Raw genomic sequence first — 17531 nt, 5'->3', positions numbered from 1 at the left:
GTCCATGTCTCCGCTTTAAAGACGTCTGCAAACGCGACATGAAGTCCTGTGACATTGAGGCGGGGCTAAAGTGTGGCGAGTCGAAGAGACTTAGCAGTTGGCAGGAAAAAAGACAGAAGGGCAAGGGGAGAGCCAACTGTGCAACAGCCCCGACAACCAATTTTATCTGCAGCACCTGTGGAAGAGTCTGTCACTCTAGAATTGGCCTTTATAGCCACTCCAGGCGCTGCTCCACAAACCACTGACCACCTCCATGTGCTTACCCATTGACTCTCGAGACTCGGAGGCCAAAGAAGAAGAAGTGCTGTTCAGACACCAGGGTAAGTAAAAGTGGTAGAAATGTGACTTGGTGGGGGTTGCGTAGAATGGGTCCGATTGGACTGGCTGCCTATTATACACCGTGCCCGATATTCAGTTCCATTGCAGTTGATGGGATTAAATATCAGGCGCTGGGTATAACGGGCAACCCACCAGTACCAGCCATTTTGTGCCGCCTGCCCCAGTCGAATTTCTACCCAAAATGTTTTACAAACACAAGGTGGGCAGGCCAAAAAAAAAAAACAGCTTCCTGGTTCCCTTTTCCCACCAGGTGTGATGATTTCCCTTCAAATTCCCCCCCTTTCTGACATAAGGACCTTTGACAAACTTGAGGTTGGCCAGCAACTCAAAAAAAGGCAACTTGTGATGGGACTTCCGCACCATTGATTGGTTGAAATGGCAGATGTGGAGGAGGTGTACAGCTGGTCCAGCTGTTCATAAAAATAAAGAGTGCAGCGACCGCCGACAGTCGGTGACTCCCTTAAGAGGCGGCCCTGGGAAGCAAGCAAGTTGCGACGGGCTGTTTCACTCCTGCGCTGTGTGTGTATGTGTATGTCGTGTTAATTCCGGTGCTGGTGAGTCGGTGCCAGTGAACCTGCGGGGAGCTGAGCGCAAGAAAGTGGTCGAGAGTGTTTGGGGGCACCTTCCTCATAGCCCTGCCTTCCCCTCCTTAAGCCTGGGGTTGACTCACATCAGCACCACTCTGTTTATTTGGCCTCAATCTGTTTCAACAGTCTGGATTCGAACAGTTGGAAATGGCTAACTCCAGGGACTCCCCACCCAGCAGGCAAGTATATGGGGGAAAACAAATAAGTTGTAACTGCAGTAGAGCAACCACCTGAGCTACCGTTGTCTCAGTGAAATGGTTTACAGATGCCTCTCAGACTCAACAAGAGTTTTCAGGTCCTCTGTTAAATTCTCCTGAGATGCACAGGTTGCAAATCCTTTTGCCTTTAATCAACAGAGTGAAAATTTAGTAATGCCTTCAATGAAGAGTGGAGGCCTGGCTAAACCAGCTGCCAGTGTTTGTTTCCTGCCCTGCCTGGTTTAAAAGTTGCCACATGGCTATTTATGTAAATGCCCAGTAGAGAGGAATAACAAGTACATCACAGGTTCAACGCCCTCTGAAGCAGCAGGATCTCATTTGTGGAAAGGCTTTTTGGAATAGGATGGATTCCTTTGCCTTTTTTGTTAATGGGGGAGTAATTCCATCTGTCTCGAACTTCGGTCCCCTTTTTTTTCAAATAATGGTAGGAGGTGAAATTGGTCTGCACAATAATTTGCATTTATGTAGTGCCTTTATCATCCCCAGGCGTGGCTGGGTTGAATTTGACACCGCGCCGCGTCAGGAGATATTGGGACAAGTGACCAAAGCGAGGTGGGTTTTAAGTAGCGACTTAAAAGAGGTGGGGAGGAGGGGGGTGGAATTCCAGAGCTCGGGGCCTAGGCAGCTGAAGGCACGGCCTCCAATGTGGAGCAAGGAAAACTGGATATGTGTAAGAGGCCAGAATTGGAGGAGCACAGAGATCTGAGGTTTGGAGGAGATTACAGAGATCGCGAGGGGCGAGGCCATGGAGGGATTTGAAAACGAGGATGAGAATTTTAAAACTGAGGCATTGTCAGACTGGGAGCCAATGTAGGCCAGCGAGCGCGGGGGTAATAAAGGGAGCAGAGTTTTGGATGAGTTGGTGTGGTTAGATGACGTTGGGAGGGGGAGAGGAGCATAAATCCCGGCATGGACCAGTTGGGTCAAATGGGCTGTTTCTGTGCGGTAAATGTTTATGTAAAAAAAAATTGACAGATTTTTTTTCATTTTCTGTTAATTTTAAAATGGGGCTGCTGACTTGTTCTCACCTTTTCTACACAAGAGCTACCTGAATGAGTCTGGGTTTCAATGTCGACTGGATACAGGTTAGAGAGAGAATTTGCTGGTTGCATGTTCTATCATCAGAGGAATCCACACTGATGCACTCAGTAATTGTATCTACCACTACGCATCTGGGACTTGCAAACATCTTGAGAGAAAATAGCGAACCCAACACCATTTATAAGAAAAAGCCCTTGCATTTATGCAACATCCTGTCACATTTCTCTGAAACATCTCAAACACCACCTACAGTTAATTACTTTGAACTGCACTGACTGTTATGTGGGGAGTTAACGACGATGGATTTTTAAAAAAAAAGCATTCTCGTGGTGAGCGTCACTCTCATTTATTGCCCATCCATAGTTGCCCTTCATGGTGTGGTGGGGAGACATCTCCTTGAAGTGCTGTGGTCTGTGTGGTAAAAGTGTGGGCGTAATACAGTTGGGTAAAGGAGTTCCAGAATTTTGTCCCAGTGACAATGAAGGAATGATGATGTATTTCCAAGTTGGGATGGTGTGTGATTTGGAACGGAAATTGGAGGTGGTGGTGTTTCCATACACTGGCTGCCCTGGTCCTTCACGGTGGTGCAGGTCACGGGTTTGGGCGGCGCTGCCGAAGAAGCTGTGGTGAATTGCTGCAGTGTCGATTGTACACACTGCAGCCACGGTGCAGCAGTGGTGGAGTGAGTGGATGTTTAAAGTGATGGATGGGGTGCTGATCAGTGCACTTTGATCTGGGTAGCGTTGAACTTCTTCAGTGTTGGAGCATGTGGAGGGCATATCGTCACACTGCTTACTCGTGTCTTGTATGTGGTGGAGAGTCTTTGGGGGAGTCAGGAAGGTGATTCAGTGATGGTAATGCCATTGAATGTAAGGGGAGGTGGTTAGACTCTCGTCGTGGTGCTAGTCTTGGCTCAGTTGTCTCTGTGTCATAAGGTTGTGGGGTCAAGCACAAAATACTAGTGCTGTACTGAGAGAGTACTGACAGAGTTGCCATCTTTTGGATAAGCCCATTCAGGAGTAGATAGTAGCACCCACGTCACTATATGAAAGAAGAGGAGAGAGTTCTCCTCAGTATCCTGACTAGTATTTGTCCCTTAGCCAACACACAAAACAGATTATTTGGTCATTATCTCATTGCTGTTTATGGGAGCTTATTGTGTGCAAATTGGCTGCTCTGTTTCCTGTTAGGACAGTGACTATAATTCAGAAGTACCTAATTAACTGTAAAGCATTGTGGGACATGAAGGATGATATATAAATGACTTCCTTTTTATTGGGAATTGCCTTGTGGCATGAATATTACTTGCCAGTTATTGGCCCACGTCTTGTGTATGGTGTCACGTACTCTGGAGGTACGATGATTCAAACTATGGACTAACCCTGAAGAGTTATGAAAGGCGACTTTGACTTTTTTTTTTAAAAAAAAGGAACCTTTATTTTTAAAAATGAACAATAGTCGCAAAATGGCTGTCGAAGGAAAGGGACTGGCCTTTGTGTATTCAAATTGTCTGACAAAGACAGAGAACAAATCTTTAAAGCTAAGAGGTGTCAATTGTACCCCATTCTAAAAAAACATTCCAAAATGGAATGTCGTTTTCTGAAACAAAGGAGGTGTGAAGTAGCCACGTCCTGGGCCATTGTGCGATCACCATGGGGAAGAGATGAGAACCTCTCCTACCAGGAAGTGGAGGGAACACAGCTTTGCCTTTAAAAAAAAAGACAGCCAGTGAGAGAGAGAAGCAACATCCTAACAGCTTGTGTTCCAGCCAAGCCAAAAACTCATCCCAGCCCTGAGACAGAGACCAACATCTAAATTATACAGCAGCGAAAGCTAGAAGTGAACCTTCAGTCAAGAGAGAAATCTACAATCGTCTCAGGCCTGCATCCATCGAGAACTTGATTTTTTTTCAAGAGAATTCAACAGGTTTATCGTAAAGTTCCCCTCTCTTTCCCCCCCCCCCCCCCCCCCCCATTAAAAGTTACTTTTTTTCCCTTCTCCCTCTGTTGTGTGTGAGTGGATGCGGTTGTGATAATTTTGGGTTAAGGCATATTGATCAATAAACAATTGACTTGCTGTTTTTTTTTAAAACCTACAAGAAAACCTGTTTATATATTTGCAAAATAAAACACCCCAGGGGCTAAAAGCGAATACATATACACTTGCTACAGTCAGGTGGGGAGTTGAACATTTGGAACCACACATGTCACACCATATGGTTGTAACAACGGGGCCTCGTGTTTCTGTGCATTTATATCGCACCTTTAATATAGAAAAGTGTCCCAAAGAGCTCCATAGTGGTAAAGAAAAAAAGAGACCAGTTTTGTACAAAGCAAGATCCCACAGACAACGAAAGAATGACCAGAGAATCTGTCTTTGGTGATGTTGGCTCAGACACCAAGCAAACTTCCTGCTCATCTAATAGTGTCTACATCCACCTGTGATGATAGAGAATGAGTGTTTAAAAAAAAAAGCAGCTCTGACCATGCAGCACTCCCACGGGTGTTCCTGGAGTGTCAGGATAGATTATGTGCTCAGGTTTCTGGAGTTTGAACCCACAAACTTCTAGTTCTGGCAAGAATTCTGAACAAAGCTTTCACTGGGAACCCATTTCACTGCACGGATCAGTGTGTCAGGAGCTGGCGGGGGAGTGGGAAGTCAGAAGTCAAAGGAAAATGTGTTCAGTAATTTTTTTACCAATTTTTGTCTTTAAAGTGATGGACAACATTTGAACCGCTTCTTTACCGAAGCGGTTTTACTGATTTTCCTGTGTTGAGAGGTTAAAGGAGAAAGTGATGAGGAGGGGCCTGTGTGAGTGTTGTGATTGCACAGACTGTTGAGAAGGTGGGATAGTGAAATGAAATGGACCAGTAATGCGGAGGCCCAGGCTAATGCCCACGGCAGCTGGTGGAATTTAAATTCAATTAGTTAATAAGAATCTGGAATTGAAAGCGAGTCCCAGTAATGGTGCCATGAAACTATCATCGATTTGTCGTAAAAACCCATCTGGTTCACTAATGTCCTTTTCAGGGAAGGAAATCTGCCATCCTTACCTGGTCTGGCCTACATGTGACTCCAGACCCACAGCAATGTGGTTGACTCTGAACTGCCCTCTGAAATGGCCTAGCAAGCCACTCCGTTGTTCAAGGGTGATTAGGGATGGGCACCAAATGCTGGCGTTGCCAGCGACACCCACATTGCATGAATAGAATTTTTAAAAAAACTTTTCTGGTGGGGCTACGATATCCTGAAATTCGTCTGTTGGATGAGACATTCAACTGAAGTTCCTTCTGCCTGTTCAGTTGGATGTTAAACCTCCCACGGCAGTAGTGGAAGAATGCAAGGAATTCTCCCAGATTCATTCCTCCCTTAAGCAGTGACGTGCAGGTCAGACTAACTGGTCTGGCGTCTGCCTGTGGGATGTTGTTGCTGCAGAATGGATGTTGTCACTTGCCTGTGTAGCCAAGTTATTGCAGTGGAGAAAGTGTAATAGGAGAGACAAGTGGGGGGGGGGGGGGGGGACGCAGGTGGTTAGTGATGGGAAGGATCTAGTGTGGGTGTTATGACTGTACTAGGCAGGAGCTGTTCACCTTTGTGTGTGGGAAGGGATTCGCTTGTTCCTATCACCTTCATGAACTCCAACTTGTTTACTCTGAAACAGGAAAGCCTGGGCAAGCTGTAATTCCAGCTCTATGTCTTTACCCCGTGTTCATGTCACATTAAGCTGTGCTCGAGGAACCCTACGTTGTAAAAATTACCCTCCAATCATTCATGTTAGAGATTGCAAACCATGTGAGTTCCATTCTTTGAATGACACTGAGAATATTAGTCCGCAAATACTGACACAATCTTATGAAATGCCTTCATTGGCTAATTCAATGGAGGGCTCTGGCGTGGCTGGCTGACACCCCACTTCAGAATTTTACATAATCCAATCTGACACGTCAGCACAGTATTGAGAAAGTGCTGTGCTATCAGAGGTGCCACCCTGTGGGTGAGGCATTAAAACTGAAGGCCTTGTCTGCCTAATGAAATGTTAAGGAAAAACCTGCATTTATATAGCGCCTTTCATGACCTAAGGACATCCCAAAGCGCTTTACACCAATGAAGTACTTTTTGAAGTATCGGCACTGTTGCGATGTAGGAACATGGCAGCAATTTGTGCACAGCAAGTTCCTACAAAATGTGGTAAAGACCAAAGGCTCTATTTTTGGGGGATGTTGACAGAAGGATAAATATTGGCCAGGATACTGGGGAGAACTCCTCTGCTCCTCTTCGAAATAGTGCCATGGGATCTCTTACATGCACCTGAGAGGGCAGACGGGGCCTCAGTTTAACATTGTTATTGTTCATTCCTGAAAGCGACAAATTACTGTCCCTCATCACACTACTGTTTTTGGGATTTGTCTGTTGTCCCCTTAGAATCTGGAATAGATTTTTGGAGCAAAATCCTTAGTGTCTATATTACTGGCTGTTGGAGCTTGATTGGCCCATGCTCCTTGTTTCCGACACAATTAAGTAACTGCGATTAGCTCATGATCATGTGAGTGGCATTTCTGGCTTTGTAACTGTATGGGAACCCAAAGATTGTGTTGCTGTCTTGTTAGCACATACTGTTCCAGCCACGTGATATTGTTAACTTGTACTTTTTTTTTTCTGGTTTATCTTTTTAAAAAATCTAAATTTAAACCAGAATTATTTGGGTTCACTGGAGTGAATTACATCTCTTTCATTCCCTTCCCAAGGGCCTGGAAACAGTGAAAAGAAAGTAGATTCCCAAAACAGATTAACAGGGTCGTTCACTTTCATTACTGTTTGTGGGATCTTGCCATGTGTGAGATGGCTGTGGAATAACAAAAGCAGCTGTGATTGAGCTTCAGAGTCATTTGTTATAATGCAAAAAGCTTTGGAACGTCCTGAAGACCTCACAGTGACAGTTCCAGCATCTTTTCCTACTTTCCCCAGGACCCCAAGACCCAGGCGCTTCTTATGCTCGTTTTCCCTTTTCTCATCCAATCCTACTGGTTGTTACAACCTTGAGTACCAGGTCACTTGACCATTACTTCTGTTATTGGCCTCTTTTCTGAATCTCTTCAATCTTACTGATGTCCTTTGATTATGGGCCACTCCCTCACCTTGGTCCCTTGGCTTATGATCAGATATATGAAACTCACAAACTCCATTGCATTTTTTTTTTTTTGCTTGGGTTTCATGGACTTTTGTCTCACATTTTAAGAAATTAAATTCCCTGCTTTCATCTTTTTTCCTGTGAAAACCGAAAATAAATGGCTGTGAACGAGAATCCAAGGATGAGATGTAAAGAGGAAAATACCAGAGATCTGCAGCAGGCCAGCGACCACCTGCAGAGAGAGGATCAAACGTAACACTTCGAGTCAATGAGCTTTCATCAGAACTGGAAGTAGTTAGAGATTTAACAGTTTTTAGGCAAGTACAGATGCATGGGAAGGTCTGTGATAGGGTGGAGGGATTAAATAGCCAAAGGGATGATGGTGCAAGGCAAAATACTGCAGGTCTGGCAGCATCTGTGGAGAGAGAAACTGTTAACGTTTCAGGTGGATGATCTTTTGTCCCATTAGTTGCTGGTACAAGGACTAGGGGGGAAACATATTTAAGGTTTTGGGCAGTAGGTGCAGAGAGGAATGTGAGGGAAAACCTTTTAGGCAGTGAGTGGTAATGACCTGGAACATGATGCCATTCAGGATGGTGGAAGGGGAGACGATGAATGATTTCAAAAGGAAATTAGATGGGCACTTGAGGGAAAGAAACTTCCAGAACTTCAGGGATCGAATTGGGGAATGGAACCGACTTGAATTATTCTGCAGAATGCCAGCATGGATTTAATAGGCCGAATGGCCTCTTTCGACGCTGTTCTGACTCTAACTGGAAAAAGTTAAAAGCTTTATAAAAAAAATCAACCTTGAGAGTGTTCTGGATAAATAATGCTGGGAAATTTTAATAATTTTTTTTTTGGAAACCTTTGTCAAACTCTCTGCTCATTGGCCTAACAAGAGATTTGTGCTGCCTTTATTTCTGAATAGTGTTGTTTTATTGTCTGTGGGAATTTCTACACCTGTAATGGGAGGAGCGAGAATTAACAAACTGCCTAGTTAAAGATTTTACATATCTAAGCAAAGTTATGACACGTCCAAGGAAATTTCTGCCATTTGTTTGGTTGATGAGGTGATGCTAGTATACAGCAGGTGATAACAAATGGCGTCAACTGTGACTGGCGTACTATCCCTCCTGGTTCTCCTTCTTGACCTCTCTGTAACCTTTGACACAGTTTTCCATTATTACGACCAGGTGAGGAAGGGGTCTCAGGCTCCCCTTCTCTGGTTTGACCGCAACATGGTTTAACCTGTTAAGACAGTGATTTAACTTAGCAACTCAGTGAGCACTTGCTCCTGATACTCTAATGTATACTTGCAAATGAACCAATCAGACAGGTTTTCTTGAGTTTTAAACCAGAAAGAGGAAAGTTTATTAACCTTATCACTCTAAACCGGTTAAAATTACTAAAATACGCGACGCATCCACGCTCATATTCATACGAGAGGTGCGCACACACACACACACACACAGATAGAGAGGGGGAAAAAAGCAGGGTTGGGAGGTTGGAGTAGAGTCCTTAATAAAAATGGAATTTAAATACGGAAGTGTAGTCCCAGTGTCCTTAATTGAAATTGAAGACTTGAAGTCCTTGCTGGGGCCACGTGCACAATTCGGGCTTGCTTCTCTGGTTCCGGAAGGCTGAAGAGAGGCTCTATCCATCTGCTTTTTCTGACTGTGAGGATCTGTAGATTTGAGGTTTAGCTGCAGCTGAGGCTGCCCTGGGACTTTGCTGGAGAGGGAGAGAGAGGGGGTGGGGTGGAGGGGGGGTGCTCTCTTTCTTGGAGTTCAGTTACCTTCTTCTTTCAAAGGCACAATTCACAAACTCAGAGTTACACAGGCAGGCATGTCATGTGACCACCTCTTTGTTTGAAACGGAAGTTTCTGCACGTTTGTTTTTTGAAACTCAAAGTTCTCTCAAGCTGTGCAAACATACTTGGTAGGGGGGCTTGGCTCTTTCAAAGTCAATGGGTGTTGATGGCTTTTGACAACCAATGTTGACAAAACCATTCTAGTAAATTCAAACAGGGAGCACTCCCAGTGTTCTGGCTAGACAGGGTATTCAGCTCTGTCTCCCACCCAGCCTTTGGCTTCTCGTATGCAAATTGTGCGTGGCTAAGTTTGGCTGTTCTGTTTTGCTTTTTTAAAAGTTATTTGTAATAATGTCCAGTAAAAAGGTCTCGGGCTGACGTCTATACGACAAAATTAAGATATTCCATTTGGCATGTAGGTTTTCCGTCATACCATCCTGCATCAAAGCCTCTTATCCATTATTCGCCTGGGATTCCTTCACCTGCTTCCACTGTTGCCTGTCCAGCCTAAGCCAGAGAGTCTCCTACAATGGTTTCTCTTCCCAGACCGTTGCCTCTGGAGCCCCTCAAAGATCGACCCTTGGGCCCTTCCTATCTCTCATCTACACACTGACGCCGCCCTGCTCCCCATCACTGCTGTCGACCCATTCCCTGCCTCTGCATTGTCGGACTGCTGGTCTGATGCCTGTATAAATATAAGCTACTGTTGCTGGTTCTCTTGGAGTTTGATGGCACCGAATGATCATTGCACGCACATGGAACGGCAGCGAGTGACCGTGGCACGTCATGGCTGAGCCCGATCGTGATCTCCCCCCGACTTCCACGCATACCCAGTGAGGATAAGGAGCAAGAAGCCTGGCTGATTCTCCCAACCCAGTTGAGAGGCGCCCGGGACCAAATTGTAACATTCCATCTGCCACCAGTGCTGAGATCAGTTAACTCACCACAAACTGCGAATGAACCCCGGATACTAGCTGGACTGTATGGCTGGGCTACACACTGTGCTTGCCAAATATACCATTAGGAGAACTGTCCTGAGATGCAAATTGCAATAGAGGAAGTGCCCGACCTTTAATCAAGACAATTGATTTGCGATGGTCTTTTTCCAGGAGAAAGGGATGGATTCCTGGGATGTGATCTCCTAAAGTCTTGTTTCTGTTCCCAGAATCCATTATAAATGAAAATGGAATTTGATTTATTCCGTCCAGCTTTTAACTAAATGTGTGCAGCCCACGCAAGATAAATGGATAGCACTATTTACTTGAGGATGGGGTGGATCTTTCATTTTGAAAGAGAAGCTGTTGTGTCTTATTTATTCTTGGAAAGTGTCTCTAACATTTATTACACATTTCCCAAGCAGAGGGGGGAGGGGCTGTTCTACTTATGGTCACTCTCCTCAAGACGTTTTGGATAAATAAATGCCTCTGGTCACTTGCAGTCCGACGCGTCAATGTCTGGCTTCCCACAGCTCTTTTGCTTTTGTTCCCAAAGAGGAGGTTTGATCAACACTTTGTAAATACAGCAACTAAATGAGCCTTGGCTGATTTTTTTTTTTTCAATAGCTTCTTAATTTCTTCCTTCTCCCATGTTTTTAATTTTGGAAGAATGTTTTCCCTCTGGTGATTCCTGCTGCTCAACCAGTCACCTCTGAGTGCACGAGAGTAGGCCTCGAGGCACCAGTTAAGAGCAGGAACCCCAGCCCCAGCGCTGGTTTAGTGAGCAAGTCCATCTACATGCTGTGGTACTGAGCTATATCGATCAGGAAGGCCCCGTAAAGCATGTTCTGAAGTAGCTTATCTCCTCAAGACAGTAGTGGCATGGGAAAAGGATGGGACTATCAGCTGAAATTCCTGTTTTTGATCACTTTATCCCGATCTAGCTTTGGAAAGTGCATGCAGACATCAGCTGAGGACTATTGGGCTCAATTGTGTGCCCATCCTCCACTATGGTATGACCTATAACGGAACCAAGGAAGTGGATGAGGATTGAAATGAAATATTAATAACCTATCTAATTGAATGGCGGAACAGATTTGAGAGGCTGAATTGGTTTCCTCCTGTTCCTGCGACCTCCTAAAGCTCTTTGAAGAATAACAACATGGTAAATTGCAGGCTGCTGATGGCCTCATAACTACAGCCCAGCAGAAGCTACCACCATCAGTCGAGAAGATGGGAGCAAACAAGTGAGGGTGGGATGGGAGCCCTGGCTGAGTTTGCATGATTGCCAACTTTCTCACTAAGGCGCTGTCTCTTCTTATTGAGGTACTCAACCATGAGAAAGCCTAATGAGCCAAGTTTGGGTCCGGTGGCATTGTGGTTATGTTACTGGACCAGTAATCCAGAGGCCTGGACTAATGATCTGGAGACATGGGTTCAAATCCCACCATAGAAATTCAATACATAAATCTGGAATAAAAAGCTAGTATCAGTAATGGTGAATCAGATTGTTGTAAAAACCGGTTTAAGGAAGGAAATCTGCCACCCTTACCCGGTCTGGCCTATATGTGACTGCAGACCCACAGCAATGCGGTTGACTCTTAACTGCCTTCTGAAATGGCCTAGCAAGACATTCGGGTGTGTTCAAGAAGACGGCTCAGCTTCCCAAGGGCAGTTAGCAGGGGACAATAAATGCTGACTTTGCCAGTGATTGCCCAGTTCCTACTGAGCAAGAGTCCACACTGTAAAATTAATCTAACTCAGCGCTAAATTGGCAATGTCACCTGGTTTGGGAAATAGTGAATTGTGACTCGAATGCAGTGGGGGTGGGGAGTATTCTCTGCTTGGATTGGATCTCTAATGAGAGTTAAGGCATGTAATTGGGGCGGAGTAAAGGGGGCTTTATTCTGCAGTATTGCTTTTAGGAACTCCTCAATAGTCTGCCTCACCATTACTTTTTTGGTCTTCCAAACCCTCCTCAGTGTATTTTTTTTTTTATACCATATTTCAGTCAGCTATCATACCTTTTGCTTTGTATCCAAGATTTCTTCTATAAAAGCACCCTTTTGTTAGGATGAAAAAGCTGCTGCATAAATCAATGACAGTTGACCTGCAGTTTGTTCTGTTTCCTGCACTGAAATCCCTTTAATTCACAAAAGAGACCGAGAATGGAAAAGGAATTTGAACTTCGCGTGCTGTCCTCCAAAGCCCTGACTTCACATAGCACCTGACACAGTTGGAAGTAAAAGAGAAAAACATAAACGTACATCACTGTTTTCCCCCGGAATTGGCGAACTCCTTTATGGAGGGTGCTAGGACCTTGGAGGAGACCTTGCAACATTGTTCTCTCATTTTTAGCCACGTAGTACAGACGAGGCAGTAGGTAATGTGGTGCTGCAGTTTGGAAATGTCCTAAACAGGCAAACCACAGGCAAATTGTATGGAGATTTTCTGTTATTTATAGTTAGCAGCTTCTGTCAGAGGATCGAGCAAGTTAGTAACAAGACAAATAGTCCATGTTCTGTTTAGGTAATTTAGGTAATTTCTGGGGCTGAATGGCCTTTTCCTCTTCCATCTGTGTGTTTGTGTTTATTTTAAGAACCCCTCTCTCCCAAGGGTACTGCACCCCTACTAGTTGCCTCTGCCAACTCAGCCCAGATCAGGAATGTAACCCTCATCCGTAGAAAGACTTGCATTTCTATAGCGCCTTTCATGATCCCAGGATGCCCCAAAGTGCTTTGCAGTCAATGAAGAGCTTTGTGAAGTGTAGCCACTGTTGTAGTCTGGGGAAAATGCGGCAACCAATTTGTGCACAGCAAGCTCCCACAGACTAAATTTTTTTTTTCAGAGATGGGATTTGAAGGACAAGCATCGACCAGGACACTGGTGTGAAACTCCCCTGCCCTTCTTTGAAATCGTTCAACGTGATCTTTTTATCTCCACCTGAAAGGGTAGAGGGGGGGGGCCTTGGTTTCATGTCTTACCTGAAGATGGCACCTCTGCTGCAGCACTCCCTCTGTCCTGCACTGGAGTGTCAGCTTGGATATTTTGCTTAAGCCACTGGAGTGGGACTTAAACCCACAAACTTCTAACTCGGTGGTGAGAGTGTTACCCACTGAGTCACAGCTGACACTGAACCGGTTAAACCTCGGGAAGAATCCATTTTTCCTAGCTTTTGTTTTTAAAATAAAGAAATCCCGATGAATTCCAAAGGCCTATAGTTCGAGTAGGAGGGGAAGTGAGGCAGTAGCCGGATGACACCAGACGTAAGTTTTGAAAGCTGTAGAATGAAGGTGATCGGTCGGATGGTGTAGGACCCAAGGCTGGTTAAAATGGGGAACACTGCACCACACAGATCGGTTGAGGCTTCTAGCATGGGTGTCTTTAAGGGAAGCAACATTAGTACACCAGGGAGTAAGGAATAGAAGGATATGCCTATAGTGTCAGATAAATTAAGATGGAAGGAGGCTCATGTGGAGTATAAACAGGCAAACGGCCATTTTGTTTTGCTGTTGGGATGTGGACATTGACCGCAGGGCTGCGTTTATAGCCCATCCCTAGTTGCTCAGAGATTCTGTTAGTTGTTCAACTTTTCGAAACAGTTATTTTTTATAATTGAGTAGCTAGCTGGGCCACTTTGCATTCAGCCATGTAGTGTGGGACTGGAGGCACCTGTAGGCCTGACCCCAGCGTTGGACTTGACAACATAGTAAAGTGAGGGCTGGGAAGAGAGTAGCTCGTCTTTCAGGCAGTCATTTCCCAGCCAGAGGCCTGTCTACACATACTGTCAATACAACCCCTCAGCCACACAATCTCTTGTCAGCCAATGAAGTGTTTCTGAAGTGTAGTCGCTGTTGTAATGCAGGAAACGCAACAGCCAATTTGCGCACAGCAATATGTAATGACCAGATAATCTGTTTTTAGTGATGTTGATTGAGAGAGAAATATTGGCAAAGACACCAAGAAGAACTGCCTTGGTCTTCTTCGGATTCGCACCTTGGCATCGTTTACATCCGCCCGAGGGGGAGGAGGGGGCCTTGGTTTAATGTCTCATTCGAAAGACGGCGCCTCTGACAGTGCAGCACTCCCTCATGATTGCCAACTTTCTCACTAAGGCACTGTCTCTTCTTATTGAGGTACTCAACCATGAGAAAGTATCAGTAATGGTGAATCAGATTGTTGTAAAAACCCGTTTTGAAGGAAGGAAATCTGCCATCCTTACCCGGTCTGGCCTATATGTGACTGCAGACCCACAGCAATGTGGTTGACTCTTAACTGCCTTCTGAAATGGCCTAGCAAGACATTCGGGTGCGTTCAAGAAGACGGCTCAGCTTCCCAAGGGCAGTTAGCAGTGGACAATAAATGCTGACTTTGCCAGTGATTGCCATGTCCCGTGAGCAAAGCTGAACAGTTTAAAAAAAACTTGACATGAGTAGGCTGTCCTAGTCGCTGCTGGCTCTTGGGTGGTTGGTTGTTTGGGAGAGGGTTTACAGTAAGCAGGCAAAGATTTGACAAGGACTTCCAGAAAAGAGAAGGAAAGGAAGACAAACCTTGATGGGCAAAGGATTGGGAGGGATGGACGGTGCAGCAGTTTACCCATCAGTCAATCTCCCTTGGGGCACTGGATTCAAATTCAGCTCTGAATTATGGGGTGATGGTCTGTTCTGCCCCCTTGAGGTAAGGGGCCCTATGTAAACCTAGAGTTTGTGCTCAATTCTCTGGAGTGGGACTTGAACCCACCACCGTCTGACTCCGGTGAAAGTGCTGCTGCTGAAGTCATAGCAAACCTAATGGCTAAAGTGGCAAGCTGCATCCATCGCTATGTGTGACAAAAACCCCTTGGAGGCACCAATACAATCTCCAAACATTTCTGTTTTCTCTCTTGTTTCCGACTATTATTCCTTTTTGATGTACTCTTTGTTCTCACTTCACGCTGCCCCGTCCCTCTTTTTGAGAGATTTCATGTTGTTTTCTCCTGTAGCTGTGAGATGAAGCTATCCCAATATTCATGGTGTTGTGGGGAAGACATCTGTTAAAAATGTAGCTCAAGGTTGTCCAACATACGGCCCGCGGACCAGGATCCGGCCCGCCAAACTTTTCCCTGGCGGCCCCTGGATGGAAACTGCTCCCGGGGCCGTTCCTCATCCTCACCGTGACTGGAGATGAGAAATTTCCCTTTGTTGTCCTTCTACAGAGCGGCCTTTTTAACAACATCACACTGTCAGTTTCAGAGCTGACAGCTGCTGACATCGGGGAACAGCCATTTCTCAACAGACTCCGCGTTTTCTGGCGGGTTCTGACTTTTTTAAAAAGCCCACCGGAAAACCTCGAGTCTGTTGGGAAATGGCTGTTCCTGAGATCAGCAGCTGTCAGCTGTGAAACTGACAACAAGAAGTTGTTAAAAAGAACTGACCAACCATCTGCTGAGCATTCCACTCTCTGCAACAGTGTGAGAGGGAGGGACAGAGAGGGGGATGGGGGGGGTGGTGAATAGGGAGAGAGGGTAATAGGGAGGGGGGACAGAGAGTGAGAGAAAAGGGGACAGAGAGCAAAAGGGGGAGAGACTTAGAGAGAGAGTAGGGAACACTGAGCGGAGAGAGGGGAAGACGGAGCGGGGAACACTGGAGACATGGAGGTGGAGAGAGAGAAAGTGTGGAGGAGAGATAGAGGGTGGGTGGAGACGGAGACAGAGACAGACAGACAGAGGGAGAGAGAGACACACAGAGAGGGGAGGGGGGGAGAGAGAGTCAAAGAGTCATTTATTTACAGCACAGAAGGAGGCCATTCTGTCCGTCGAATCCATGCCGGTTCTCTATGGAGATACGCAGTCGGTCCCACTCCCTGATTCAATTCCCTTAGCCCTGCAAGTCTATTTCTCTCAGGTGGCCATCCAACTTCCTCTTGAAGTCTTTGATTGTCTCCACTTCCACCACCCTTATGGGCAGCAAGTTCCAGGTCATTACCACCCGCTGTGTTTAAAAAAAAAAGTGCTTCCTCTTATTCCTTTATCCAGAATACTCTGCATTGCTACATCAAGTGTGCGGGCTGAGATTGACTACTTATGCAAGCAAAAACAACGCCAGATGTGTCACTAAATCAGTTTTCAATATAGTGACGAGAAAGTAAATCAATAACTTAGTCTTCTCATTTAAAGCTTCTTCACAAAAATGCACATTTGTTGTTTTCATTAGTAAGATAAATTTTTAATGCCTTTATCTTTAGAAATTTGCTCACTGGCCCCCGGACCAAGCAAAAATTGTAATGCGGCCCTCCGCCCGAAAAGGTTGGATAACCCTGGTATAACCCATGTAGTTTTTAATAGGGGACTTTCTCTACTGCTGTGAATGCTGGGATGGCTACACCTCCATAGTTCATTTGCTTTTCCCGTATCCGCTGCCAAGAGGAAGCAGAAGTCATCCTGGAAATTACCAATGCAGTCCATCCACATGTAATAACACTAACCTGAGGATGCTGGTGCTTAGGGAACCATACCCCAGTGAGGAGTCATTTCATTCAGGAGGGGAGAAAAGCAAATAACAATGAAAAATATTTTGATTTCCTTTTTCAATTCATTTTGTGCAGTGCCCCAAGTGTAGACCTGAAGACATCCCTGGATGAATGTATGTCAGCCATGGACATGTTTCTCAACAACCAATTCAGCGAGAGCCTGGAGATGCTAAAACCGAGGTAAATTTTCCATTGTTGGCACATCAACTGTGTGACCTTTGACCCCCCGAAGCCCATTATATCCGACGTGAGCTCATAATCTAGTCAGTACCAGAGGAGCGCTACATTGTCAGAGGTGCTGTTCTTTGGGATGACGTATAAAACTTTGGTCCCAACCCCCTGTTTAGGTAGTTCAGGTGGATGTTAAGGACCCCATTAAGGACAGAATTGACTTCTCCTAATACACACAGATGGACTGCACATGCACCTCATTTGTGGGATCTTTCTGTTCACAAAACGGCTACCATAACAGGGATGGCACTTTAGAGTAATTTATCACACGTGAAGTGCAGTAGGGTATGTGAGATGTATGAAAAGCTGCTATATGAGTGCATGATCCTTAAGTTACGGATGACACCTAGACAGGTTTGAACTGGTTGCCCAGAAATATCTAAATTATCCGACGTCACCCATGTCTCAGCTCAAATGCTGCTGAAACCTTCATCAGTGCCTTTCTTACCTCTACTTGACTATTCCAACTCACTTCTGGCTGGCCTCTTAAATTCTACTCTCCATAAACTTGAGGTTATGCAAAACTTTCTCGTCTGTGTCCTAACTCGCACCAAGTCCCGTTCACCCATCACCCCTGTGCGCACTGACCTACAGTGGCTCCTGGTCAAGTAACATCTTGGTTTTGACATTCTCAACCTTTTTTTCAGATCTTGCCCTGGCCTCACCCCTCCCTATCTCTGTAATCTCCTCCAGCCCCGCAACCCTCTGAGATATCTGAGCTCCCCTAATTCT

General features: G+C 45.4%; 1 protein-coding gene across 4 annotated transcripts in view; it reads left to right on the top strand.

Moving 5' to 3' along the window:
• Positions 1-842: 842 nt before the first annotated feature.
• The window catches only part of zgc:158403 (tetratricopeptide repeat protein 39A), a 59999-nt gene continuing 43310 nt past the window's right edge, over positions 843-17531 (top strand). For 2 of the 4 annotated variants that reach the window (XM_068021141.1, XM_068021140.1), the window contains exons 1-2: positions 843-1105; positions 16644-16748. In XM_068021141.1, coding sequence (XP_067877242.1) covers positions 1074-1105; positions 16644-16748 — 137 coding nt within the window. In that variant the 5' untranslated portion in view covers positions 843-1073. Of the gene's footprint in view, positions 1106-12492; positions 12600-16643; positions 16749-17531 lie in introns of those variants that run through there. The other 2 variants (XM_068021142.1, XM_068021143.1) reach the window with 2 other exon arrangements.

The sequence above is a fragment of the Heterodontus francisci genome, chromosome 43, assembly GCF_036365525.1.
Source record: "Heterodontus francisci isolate sHetFra1 chromosome 43, sHetFra1.hap1, whole genome shotgun sequence".
Lineage (NCBI taxonomy): Eukaryota > Metazoa > Chordata > Chondrichthyes > Heterodontiformes > Heterodontidae > Heterodontus > Heterodontus francisci.
The sequence above is the reverse complement of the archived record's forward strand: the minus strand, read 5'-3'. Positions and strand labels throughout refer to the sequence as shown.